The sequence below is a fragment of the Oryctolagus cuniculus genome, chromosome 11, assembly GCF_964237555.1.
Source record: "Oryctolagus cuniculus chromosome 11, mOryCun1.1, whole genome shotgun sequence".
Lineage (NCBI taxonomy): Eukaryota > Metazoa > Chordata > Mammalia > Lagomorpha > Leporidae > Oryctolagus > Oryctolagus cuniculus.
The window spans coordinates 77,678,974-77,691,470 of NC_091442.1; the positions used below are offsets into that span (position 1 = coordinate 77,678,974).

A 12,497-nucleotide genomic window follows, 5' to 3' on the forward strand; every position below is an offset into this window, starting at 1 on the left:
ATTCTAGGCCGGCACCGCGGATCACTAGGTTAATCCTCCGCCTTGTGGCGCCGGCACACCGGGTTCTAGTCCCGGTCGGGGCACCGGATTCTGTCCCGGTTGCCCCTCTTCCAGGCCAGCTCTCTGCTCTGGCCAGGGAGTGCAGTGGAGGATGGCCCAAGTGCTTGGGCCCTGCACCCCATGGGAGACCAGGAGAAGTACCTGGCTCCTGCCATCAGATCAGCGTGGTGCGCCGGCCGCAGCGCGCCAGCCGCGGCGGCCATTGGAGGGTGAACCAACGGCAAAGGAAGACCTTTCTCTCTGTCTCTCTCTCTCACTGTCCACTCTGCCTGTCAAAAAAAAAAAATGTATTCTAAACCAAAAATATAAATTTAATGAGATTGACAAAATTATTATATTCCTTAATATCAAAATAAAGCACAAGCAGATTTACTACTTAATCAATTTTAAGTATATCAATTGTAATTTTTTGAAAAATATATTTCTTTAATAAATCCATTTATCTGAATTTTCTAAATAAATATTTATCTCTTTCAAGAAAATGTAAGAATATTAAAGAAAATAAAAACAACCAAAATATTAGCTGTAATGCTTTCATCCTATGACAAGAGCTATATTAATTTTGGAACAATAATTTTTGGGTCATCTGTATGAGTACAAAGTTTTCAGTGGTTCACAATCATAGCTACATATATAATTTTGCTCTTTTTTCACTTATTAATGTATAATAAATAGTTGCCCATTCACCAGTTCCAATGTGAAGAAAAGTAACTCACACAGGTGGGTAAGCATTCTGAATTGCCCATGGTCCAGAAGTCCATCCTTGCTTTAATTTAAAAATGAAAAATTAAAATCAGTACACATAAACCCTTGATATTTTAAGAGTCAATGAACTAATGTGAGTCAAGGCACAAATGCCAATTATGATTTTACCCAGTACACTCCAAGTAAGAAATACTTATTAATCTCCTCTCTACTTTGCTTAGGACACAGATAAATGATAAGCAAGAGATAATTGCCAGTTGTGTAGCACTCCTCTGCTGGGGAAATAAACTGTAATGGTAAAAATAAATCTAAGGCAGCAACAAGTTAGCATGCGTGCCCACCCACTCTAGGAAACTAGAAAGCTGAGAAGAGAAGAGAAGAGAAGAGAAGAGAAGAGAGGGGAGGGGAGGGGAGGGGAGGGGAGGGGAGGGGAGGGGAGGGGAGAAAGAAAAAAGAGGGGGCCGGCGCTGTAGTGCAATGGGTTAACGCCCTGGCCTGATGCGCCTGGCATCCCATGTGGGCACCGCCTGCTCCACTTCCTGTCCAGCTTCTGCTATGGCCTGGGAAAGCAGTAGAAGATGGTCCATGTCCTTGGTCCCCTGCACCCACGTGGAAGACCTGGAGGAAGCTCCTGGCTCCTGACTTCGGATGGGCACAGCTCTGACCGTTGTGGCCATCTGGGGAGATGGAAGACCTCTCTCTCTCTCTCTCTCTGTCTCTCCGCCTCTCCTCTCTCGGTGTAGCTCTGATTTTCAAATAAATAAATAAATATTTTAAAAAAGAGAGAGAGAGGAAAAAGGGGAGGAGGGGAGGGGAGGGGAGGGAAGACGAGAGGAGAGGAGAGGAGAGGAGAGGAGAGGAGAGGAGAGGAGAGGAGAGGAGAGGAGAGGAGAGGAGAGGAGAGGAGAGGAGAGGTCGGATTTGTTGCACAGTGGGTTAATGACCTGGCCTGCAGTGCCAGCATCCCATATGGGTGCCAGTTCAAGACCTGGCTGCTCCACTTCTGATCCAGCTCTGCTATGGCCTGGGAAAGCAGTAGAAGATGGCCCAAGTCCTTGGGCCCCTGCACCCACGTGGGAGACTCGAAAGAAGCTCCTGGCTCCTGGCTTCAGATCTGCGCAGTTCTGGCTGTTGTGGCCAATTGGGGAGTGAACCAGCGGATGGAGACCTCTTTCTCTCTCTCTCTCTATGCCTCTCTCCTCTCTGTGTAACTCTGACTTTCAAATAAATAAATAAATCTTTAAAAAAGAAGAAGAAAAGGAAGGAGGGAGGGAGGGAGGGAAGGAGGGAAGGAGGGACGGAGGGACGGAGGGACGGAGGGACGGAGGGAAGGAAGGAAGGAAGGAAGGAAGGAAGGAAGGAAGGAAGGAAGGAAGGAAGGAAGGAAGGAAAAGGCAGCTTTTACAGGAAGCTCTGAAGGATGAGGAAGAGACAACCAGATCAACAGAAGGAAAAAAACTGAAACTGCTTCAGCCAGAAAACAATGTGAGCGGCATGGACCCACAAGCAAGAGTTATCATGTGGAAAGGAATAAAGTCCAGAGTGTGAAGGTATGCCAGGTATTATTTGCACAAAGAAAGGTTATGAGCAACCCTTCTTTAAAGAACTTAAATCTTGGCTGGCACCGCAGCTCCCTAGGCTAATCCTCCGCCTGCAGCACCGGCACCCGGGGTTCTAGTCCTGGTTGGGGTGCCGGTTCTGTCCCGGTTGCTCCTCTTCCAGTCCAGCTCTCTGCTGTGGCCTGGGAATGCAGTGGAGAATGGCCCAAGTCCTTGGGCCCTGCACCTGCAAGGGAAACCAGGAGGAAGCACCTGGCTCCTGGCTTCAGATCGGCGCAGTGCGCCGGCTGTAGCAGCCATTTGGGGGTGAACCTACGGAAGGAAGACCTTTCTCTCTCTCTCTCACTGTCTAACTCTGCCTGTCAAAAAAATAAATAAATAACTTAAATCTTGAGCTTTTCCTAACAACTGACCAGTAAACAAACTGAAGATCCATAATACACTATCTAAATAACAGAATGGGGGAAGCCATAATACTGCATTTGATATTTTAAGAGAAAATTTTGCTTTAATACAAATTATTGAGGCATTCAGATTTAATCCACAACATAATGCACCTTAAGATCCCCAAAGGAGTTACTCCTTCATATAATGGAGAGAGTTCAATTCAGCCTAAAGAATAAGTCAAAACTAGAGTTCAAAATCCTGTGGCACAGCAGGTTAAAGCCCTGGCCTGCAGCACTGGCATCCTATATGGGCACCAGTTCGAATCCTGGCTGCTCCTCTTCCAATCCAGCTCTCTGCTATGGACTGGCAAAGCAGCATAGGATGGCCCAAGTCCTTAGGCCCCTGCACACACGTGGGAGACCCAGAAGAATCTCCTGCCTCCTGGCTTTGGATCAGCTCAGCTCCGGCCATTGCAGCCATCTGGAGAGTGAACCAGCGGATGGAAGACCTCTCTCTCTGTCTCTACCTTTCTCTGTAACTCTGTCTTTCAAATTAAAAAAAAATCTTTAAAAAATAAATCCTGGCACATCACAATATCTCTAAGAGGTTCAGTTCTTCCACATCTAAAAGCAAGCAAGTAATACCAACCACCTCAATGGTTTGTTGTAAGAATTAAGTAATACCAGTTATTCAGACATTCGTCAACTTCACTGATAAATAGTAGGTATCCAGCATTTGGAATAATAATAGCAAGGAGATATACTTTTTTAGGATTTATTTATTTTATGTGAAAGGCTGGGTTACAGAGAGACAGAAGAGACAGAGAGAGAGAGAGACAGAGAGAGAGAGAGATCTTCCAACTGCTGGTTCACTTCCCAAACGGCCTCAATAGCTGGAGCTGAGCCGTTCCAAAGCCAGGAGCCAGGAGCTTCTTCCAGGTCTGCTACGTGGGTTCAGGGGCCCAAGGACTTGGGCCATCCTCCACTACTTTCCCAGGCACATTAGCAGGGAGCTGGGACTCGAACCAGTGCCCACACAGGTTGCCAGCGCTGCAGGCTGGGCCTTTAACCTGCCGCGCCACAGTGCCAGCTCCCATAAAGTAAGTTTTAAAGTAAGTTTGGTTTATCTTTTAGGCCTCCTCTGAATATAAATATATATTATATAATACAATCATTTAAAAGTATTGTTAGTTTTACAAATTACATTAAAATGTTTATGCTTTACATTAAATAAAAAATAGGATAAAATAATATATTCAATTTATAATGTGTACCAATTATGCATAAATCCACCAAAATATTAACAGGGTACATCCAAATTATGGAAAAAACAGCATTTCCTTCTTTCTAGTATTTTTACTTTTTACATACTTTTTGTAGATGTACAGATAATTCTTAAATAATAAAAATAAGACAAAAAACAACTTTTTAAAATAAAACTAACTCAAGCAGTGGAGTTTCCAAGTTGTGCGGTTTATCAAATAAGGAGACAGGACTTGGGAGTGACCATTCTAAGAGCGTGCCACTAGATAGCTATGTGCTCCCACTTTTATTTAGAGGGTACCAGCAAGTCTACAAGCCAGCAGACACGTAGGCAAGGTTATACATCAACTTAAGGATTTGGGGAAAGGAATTGGTTCTGGTGGTCTAACATAGGGATTAGAGCTGTGTTGTAAATCCTGAGACATGCCCATTTAGATGCTCCTGCAAATTTACAAATTCCCGAAAATACTCCAGGTACCAGTTAACGTCCATTAGCCCCTTGCTGCTCCTGCTGCCACATTCCTTTGGGGTGAGTGTGCCCGTCCCAGGCCTGTTTTGGCATAGGCAGTAACTGTGGCAGTGCCTCTATTTTCAGGGGGTTAAGCCCTCCTGAGAGGCACTTATGCAGCATCTCTATACCAAGTAATATTCAACTTTGGTGCTTCCATTATTCAAATCTAGGAAATACTGATCCTAAATATTTATGAGTGTAAGTACTTGTAAAAACTTGAGGAGAGGGATTGGAAAATTGTAAATAAGTCATCCTGCAAGAGGAAACTCATATAGTTTACATACTTCTAGTGGCTTCTTTCTTCCAGAGAATGGCTGGGTTTGGTTCGTAGGAGAAGCAGCAACTCCTTTAACCTCTAAATCCATTCAAGTTCATGTATTTCTCATGCAGTATTCTGTACTTTGAAACATAAAATGATAAATTTGACTCTAAATTTAAACATGACATACAAGTTATACAATACTCCTCTACAGAAAAGAAATCCTGTGATTATTCATTTTTGCTTCTTTTACCAAAGTCCATTTTTATAGGGTAATTATTTTATTCCCTATGATAGCCTCAATAAAGAGTTCCCACAGAAGTTCAGGTCTTCATCCCTGGCCTGGACTATCTAAATAATGCTGTTTTAAATGGCTATGAGTCTTTTCAGTTGCGATTAAGATTTTTGAGATGGGGAGATTATCCTGGACTCTCCAGTGAGCTCAAGGGAACCACCAGGGTCCTTAAAAGAGGGAGGCAAGACGGCAAGATCAGAGTCAGAGACAGAGGACATCAAGAAGGCATAAATCTGAGAGAAGTGAAGATACTATGCAGCTGACTCTAAAAGTCTTCTTACTTGAAAGATATCCCTATTCCTTACTAATTCTTACACACAATTCCCTTCAATTCATCTACTGAGCCCTCTTTTCTTTAATAAATATTTACTCAATAAATAAATGCATCACCAAATACCTGTACACATTCTTTTTTTTTTTTTTCATTTTATTTGGAACAGAGAAAGAGTGACTGACAAAAAAATATCTTGCATCCACTGGTTCATTCCCCAAATGGCCTAAAACAAATGAGGCTACACCAGGCCAAATCTTGGAGCCCAGAACATAATCTGGGTTCTCCATGTGAGTTGGCAGGGACTCAAGTACTTGAGACATAACCTGCTGTCTCATAGAGTACACATTAGCAGGAAGGTGGACTGGAAACAAAAGAGCTAGAGCTCAAACAAGTCACTCTGATAGCGGATGCATGTGTCCCAAGCAGAGACTCAATCATTGTGCCACATGCCCAGCCCCATATTTTAATATATTCTTAGATGAGTTTCACTCCTCTGTACCTAATTATGAGAATCACAATGCCAACATATGAATTCTGTCTTCAAACAATCAGATATGGAGTTTAAGGCATTCAATGGTAGCTATTATTTTTTTGATACTACACTGCAAGTCAGTCTCCTGAAGGCAAGGACTACTGGTTTTGCTCAGCCTATACCTCACGGCTTAGCAGAAAGCTTGGAAATTGGTAGAAACTTAATCAATATTGGTAAATAAGCAAGTTCTGTCAATGCAGATGGGAGTTAACTGAGAATTACATGACACAATTCACTTAAACACAGTAAAATTGTTCAATGTCATCATCTACGAAACACTCTGAGAAGTACAGAATTAGGGAGGTCAAGGCACTTCAACCTGTGTAGGATTTGGACAGGACTTCAGAGATAACTCAGCCCAATCTGCGTATTTTCTTTTAAAAAATTTATTTATTTATTTGAAAGAGTGAGAGAGTGAGAGAGAGAGAGAGAAGGAGAGACAGAGGTAGAGAGAGAGTTTTTCTATCAGCTGGTTCACTTCCCAAATGGCCTCAACAGCTAGGGCTGGGCCAGACTGAAGCCAGAAGCCCAGTTTCTTCCAGGTCTCTCATATGGGTGCAGGAGCCCAGGCACTTGAGCCATTTTCTGCTGTTTTCCCAGGCACATTAGCAGGAAGACAGAAGTGGAGCAGCCAGGACATGAACTGGTGCCAATAGGGCATGCCGGCGTTGCAGGCAGCAGCTTTACCCACTACACCACAACACAACACCGGCAAACCTGATTTTCAAACTGAGCAACCTGAGGCTCACAGAATTAATTTTACTTTGCCATGTTGCTTGCCAGGTATTGCAGAGACTGAATTCACACACAGGTTTCAGAACTTTTTCCAGTATTATACCCTTGCTGATAATAGGTAATGAAACAATTAGAGAAATTATTGCAGGAACTAAAGAACAAAAGAAATCTAAACTTGGTAGCACAATAATCCATTTCTGAGGTAGATGTTTGGTCTAGCACTTAAGCTACTGGTTGGGACGTCTGCTTCCCAAACAGTGCTTGGGTTCAGTGCCCCAACCAGCTCTGGATTTTCCAGCCTTCTGCTAATACAGACCCTGGGTAGCAACATATGATGGCTCAAGTAATTGGGCTCTTGCTACACACATAGACACAGACTGAGTTACCAGCTCCTGGCTTCCCTGTATACATTTAGGAAGTGAAGCAGCCCATGGGAGCATATTCATTCTCTCTCTCTTTCTCTCTCTCTCATCTCTCTCTCATCTCTATCCCCCCTATTTCTCGATATCTCCTTCTCTATCCCTACATCTCTCTCCCATCCGCCTCTGAAATACACTTTTTGGAAAAAATAACAATTTCAAACAAATAGTTGTGAGTCAATCTTTGGAATGTTTTCCAAAGGTTGTGCTTGTCCTAAAGCACTGAATATCCACCAAGTTGGGATAGGGATGCCAGTTAGAGGGAACCGCTTCTGTCCACTCTCAAACTGCTTCAAGTCATGACATGGTCATTGTTAGCATTTAATAAATGTTGTTTAGCATCTTTAGTGCTAGCCAACAGAAGAATTTAACTCACTTCCACTTCCCTCATTTTTAAACTGTTATGGTTTCCAATTCCATTGATCTTCATTTCTCTCTTGGTTAGTAATATTAGTGGCTATTATACTCTTAATCCAAATTAGAGCTTGATAGAACCCAAAGAATGAATTGATCTAATCAAGCTCATATACAAGGAGAGAGAAAAGAGATTTGTCAACACAATGTAGTATTTAGGCTTAATGAGGAAAAGGACCACATCTATGTGCTAACAAACTGAGGATCCGAACTGAACCTGATATTCTTAATTTCCAGCAAAGCAGAATAATCCTCCTTGCCCCCACGTCATCTCCTCTCCTAACTAAATTATACTTCATGGCACCTGCAATGTCCTAGAAGGAAATCCCATTCTTTCATACCTGGGACCCCTGGACGGGTGGGCGACACAGGGAAGCCACTGTGAGCTGACCCAACAAGCTCAGGAAAGCCCAGAACCAGAGCAGGAGACCTGGAAAAGTGTAAAAGAGGGCAATTCCACTTCAGCCCCAGCTGGCGTCCGCAGGTTGCCTGGCAACAGGCGGCTTCACGCTGAGTCTCTAATTTCTTTCACTTCCTGAAACAAAAACCCAAACTGTCCAAACCCTTCGTTCCTTCCACAAAACCTCCCGCCTCCAAGCTGCGTTTCCTGTGCGCCCTGAAATCTCTCCGGCTCGCTATCTCACCCGAAAGCCAAAAGGGTTGAAATTTCTGCGGCAAGCCCCAGAGCCTCAGAGGGGAGCGGCTTCGCGGCGCCGCTGGAGCCTGGCAGGGGGTTGGAGCAGGCTCACCAGTCTCTCGTGCCTGGGAGAGAGCCAAAGCCCGGCGCGGATCCACCTCGGCAATTCTTCGTTTGTTTGAATTATTTCATCTTCGAGAAAGCAGCAGTTAATGTATGTCTAGCACCCAGCTTGATATTTTAAGGATTTTACAATTACCTATAAAGACAAAACTACAGTATTTTATACAAATAGACATACAGATATCAAACATAGATATAATATTACTTTAAATGTGCACAAATATACAAATACATTACATATGTACTTGTATACATGTGTGTATATGTGTGTGTAAATGCTGTATATGTAAAATTAAAATATAAAATGTTGATGTAACGGAAAAGGCACAGATCTAGAAATCAACAGGCATCTATAGTACTCCTTCTCTGCCAAAAATATTTATCTTTGCTCTGTACACAATGTCTCTGAGCATCAACTCTTCAAGCATAAAGGGACAGTGCTGGTTTAAGATATTTCTGTTATTGATTGATCAGGACTTATCTTCCCAAACCCATGGAGACTTAAAACTCTAGTCTTATGTTAGCAGTTAATGGATAAATGCTAATGGCTAATGGATTGGTATGGAGATTTGATGTAATTATGTGGTCTATGCAAGATCTTTTTTGTTTTTTTTTAAAGATTTTTTTTTTTTTTTTTTTTTTTTTGCTTCTTTGTTTATTACAGAGAGGGAAGGGTGGAGAGTGTTCTTCCATCTGATGGTTCACTCCCTAAATGGCCCCAGTTGCTGAGGCTGAGGCTGGGGTTGAGCCAGGTCAATGCCAATGCCAGGCCAATGCCAGAAGCCAGGAGCTTTATCTGGGTCTCCCAAGTGGGTACCGGGCTCAAGGGCTTGGGCCACCTTCTGCTGCATTCCTGGGTGCATTATCAAAGAGCTGGATCAGAAGTGGAGCAGCGGGGACTCAAACTTGCACCCAAATGGCATGTCAGCTTTGCAGGCCCTGACTTAACCTGTTAAGCCACAACACCAGGCCCAGCGTAGATCTTTAGGTCATTGTGGGCTTGCCCTCAGACGGTTGTTACTGTAAAAGAGTTAGGTACTCAAGCTCCTTTGACTTTGCTTCTCTCTCCCTCTCTCCGTGCCCCCCCCCCCACATGTAATCCTCTTTGACTGCCTCCAACATTAACAGCCTCACCATCACACCATACCAATGGGCATGTGTACTTGAGCTGTGAACCTCCAAACTGTAAACCTTTTCCTTTGAGAGAAGCCCCTTTTAAATATTTTAAAGTAATAAAAAGCTGATTAATACAATGTAAATAAAACTATGTTGTTTTTCTAATCTGTAGTATGTTTTCAAAATTGGCTCACCTAAAAACATACACATCTAAATTTGCAGATTGAAGGCAGTTTTCCAGGAAACATTCAAATATTTTTAAAGCAAAAACAGTGAACTCAAGGGCTGTGCTGTACTCATTCCCTCTGTTTCTTCCCTGCACTACATAAAATTCATCTATTATTACCCCCACACAGAAAGAAAAGCAAAAATAAACAGAAAAAAATAAAAATAAGTTAAACATAAACTTATAAAAATTATCAAACACTTTAAAAAATTGTAGTGCCCACCTAAGCATGGCCATTACTCAAATAGATATTCAAGAAAATAATATAAGGACATACCCTTATCTATTCTTGGGGCCTAGACTTAGTCCACTTAAATTGTTTCCGTATTTCTGAATATATAGCTTCTTGGAGCTATATGACAAACAAAATACGGTAATATGGCTTGTGTTCTCAAAAAGTTTAGTTTTATATATTACAAGTGCACTTTAAAAATGTTGTGGAAAAAATAGAATTAAAAGATAAGTGTATGGGCTGGTGTTGTTGGAATAGCTAGTAAAACTCCCTCCCCCTCCTCCCACTCCTGCTCCCCCTCCCTTTCCCTCTCTGTCTCTCAAATAAAATAGATAAATCTGTTTTACAAAGTACTAATTAATTTTTCCATGTATTCACCCAATAAATTGTTTTTTAGTGGCTATAGGTTCAGTACCATAGGTGTTAGAAATAAACCAGTGAAGAAAAAATGCTGCTGATCTGGTGAAGATTACAATGGAATACAGCAGATTAATGTTGAAGAAATCAATAATGTAAATTCCGCTAGCGATTAACGCAATGAAGAAAACTGCCAGGTAGGGGACATAGTGTCAACAGAGAAGACTTCACTGAGGAGAACTCTGGAAAGAACATGGCAGACAAAGGGAACAGCAAGTACAGAGAATGAGGAGATAGCTTCCTTATCAAGCTGATGGATGCAGCGAAAGTAAGAGAAATGCAGCTGAACTAGAAAAAAATGCAAAAAAAGTGGTTGGAGGGTTAACCATGGTAAGATTTTAAAGTTCCTTGTTAGCCATACCTTGGACTCTGAAGTTGATATTACCTGTAATGAGTGTCATTTTTAGCCCTTGCTTATACTCCTGTGGAAATTCTACTTTTTACTTGTTGAATATTATGGCTAGTGATGCATTAATCCTGCGATTATAGAGTGTATTGAAATTATGTTTTTTGCAAAAATTAGAGAAAGAAAACGAAGGAAAGGGGAATTGAAGGAGGCAGAAAGGGAGGGATGGCAATATGGTTGTCTTCTTAGAATTGTACCTATGGAATGCATGAAATCTGTTCTCTTTATATTAACAAAAAATTGTATGCAAGAAAGCTGCATAAAAATAAATTACAGTAAAATAAGAATGGATGCAAAGAAACAAAGTAGCAGAATATGACAAAGTAGAGGGACATTGGCTCTAAGCAGGATGTTGGCTATCTATAGAATGGGAAAAAGTACTTGGGTTCAGGATATATTATAAACAGGATCTATAAATAAATTAAATGCAGTGGGTCCAGAAAAAAAAATCAGTAACTAGATATTTATATGAAATGTTTGAAGAAATAAAGGGAGGCCGGCGCCGTGGCTCACTAGGCTAATCCTCCGCCTAGCGGCGCCGGCACACCAGGTTCTAGTCCCGGTCGGGGCACCGGATTCTGTCCCGGTTGCCCCTCTTCCAGGCCAGCTCTCTGCTGTGGCCAGGGAGTGCAGTGGAGGATGGCCCAGGTGCTTGGGCCCTGCACCCCATGGGAGACCAGGAAAAGCACCTGGCTCCTGGCTCCTGCCATCGGATCAGCGCGGTGCGCCGGACGCAGCGTGCTGGCTGCGGCGGCCATTGGAGGGTGAACCAACGGCAAAAGGAAGACCTTTCTCTCTGTCTCTCTCTCTCACTGTCCACTCTGCCTGTCAAAAAAAAAAAAAAAAAAAAAAAAAGAAATAAAGGGATATGACTGTTAACTTTATGTGTCAATGTAGGTATGTTATGCTAACCACTTTTTTGGCCAAATACAAGTCTAGATATTGCATGAAGATAGTTTCTAGTTGTGCTTGAAGTTTAAATCAATAATCTTTCAGTATAGCAGATTACCATAATTCTCCTTGATGTTACGGGTCTCATATAATCAGTTGAAGGCCAAAGACTGAAGTTGCAAGAAAACAGAATTCTGTCTGCAGAGTTCCAAAAAGAAATTCTGCTTGACTTTCTAGCTGTTGGACTCAAGATTGAGGCATCACTTCTTCCTAGTCTACAGACTGCTGGCTTGCCCATGGATTGTGGGCTCCCCAGTGCCCACAATCATGTGAGCCAATTCCTTAGAAGCAATATGTATATATATATATAGAGAGAGAGAGAGAGTGATGCATACATATATCACATATCCATGTATGGATCTGAATACACACATAAAATTGATATGTATCTTTAGACTATGCACAAGAAATATTCAGAATTTCATAGAAAATGTATATTATGAAAAAACCATGAATCTCAAAAAATTTTGTACCCAAGTAGATTTATTTTTACTACCAGTTTTCCACAAACTCTTTGAAGTATCTTTGTGTGTAATAATAAAGTAGCATATAATACCAACTCTCCATTAGCAAGTAATAGACCAGAAATATTTTCCTTATTACACACTAGAACTTTCATTATGATCCTTGCATTTTCTCATTTCATTGTCTAATTTCTGCTTTCTATTAAAAAGTGATAAGTAGTTTCATCAACATGAGGCTTTTCTGTTTTGTTTAGTGGCAAGGTTAATAGACAATGGCAGAATATTCAGTATAAGAATACATGTGTTCACTTAAATGACATTGCAAACAACTAAATCATTAAATAAATATATTTATTTGAAGCACATAAATGCTGAAAAAATATCATTTAATGCTATGAAAATGTACTTGTTTATTTTTGAATAACAATATAACTAAAATAAGTAGATTTAACACTTTAAGCCAAAACATTATTTATGTTGTAATGTAAGAAAATAAGCAACAGAACACTGCCA

The 12,497-nt window shown here is 41.5% G+C and overlaps 1 protein-coding gene across 11 annotated transcripts in view; it reads right to left on the reverse strand.

The window, feature by feature from the left end:
• Positions 1-8,317, reverse strand: part of CAPS2 (calcyphosine 2) — a 50,083-nt gene extending 41,766 nt beyond the window's left edge. Inside the window, exons 1-4 of one of the 11 annotated variants that reach the window (XM_070051466.1) lie at positions 8,057-8,317; positions 7,754-7,842; positions 4,769-4,883; positions 748-826 (exon numbers count right to left, since the gene is read on the reverse strand). In XM_070051466.1, the coding sequence (XP_069907567.1) occupies positions 748-821 (74 nt within the window). In that variant the 5' untranslated portion in view covers positions 822-826; positions 4,769-4,883; positions 7,754-7,842; positions 8,057-8,317. Of the gene's footprint in view, positions 1-747; positions 827-4,768; positions 4,884-7,753; positions 7,948-8,056 lie in introns of those variants that run through there. The other 10 variants (XM_070051465.1, XM_051845690.2, XM_051845689.2 and 7 more) reach the window with 10 other exon arrangements.
• Positions 8,318-12,497: the final 4,180 nt, after the last annotated feature.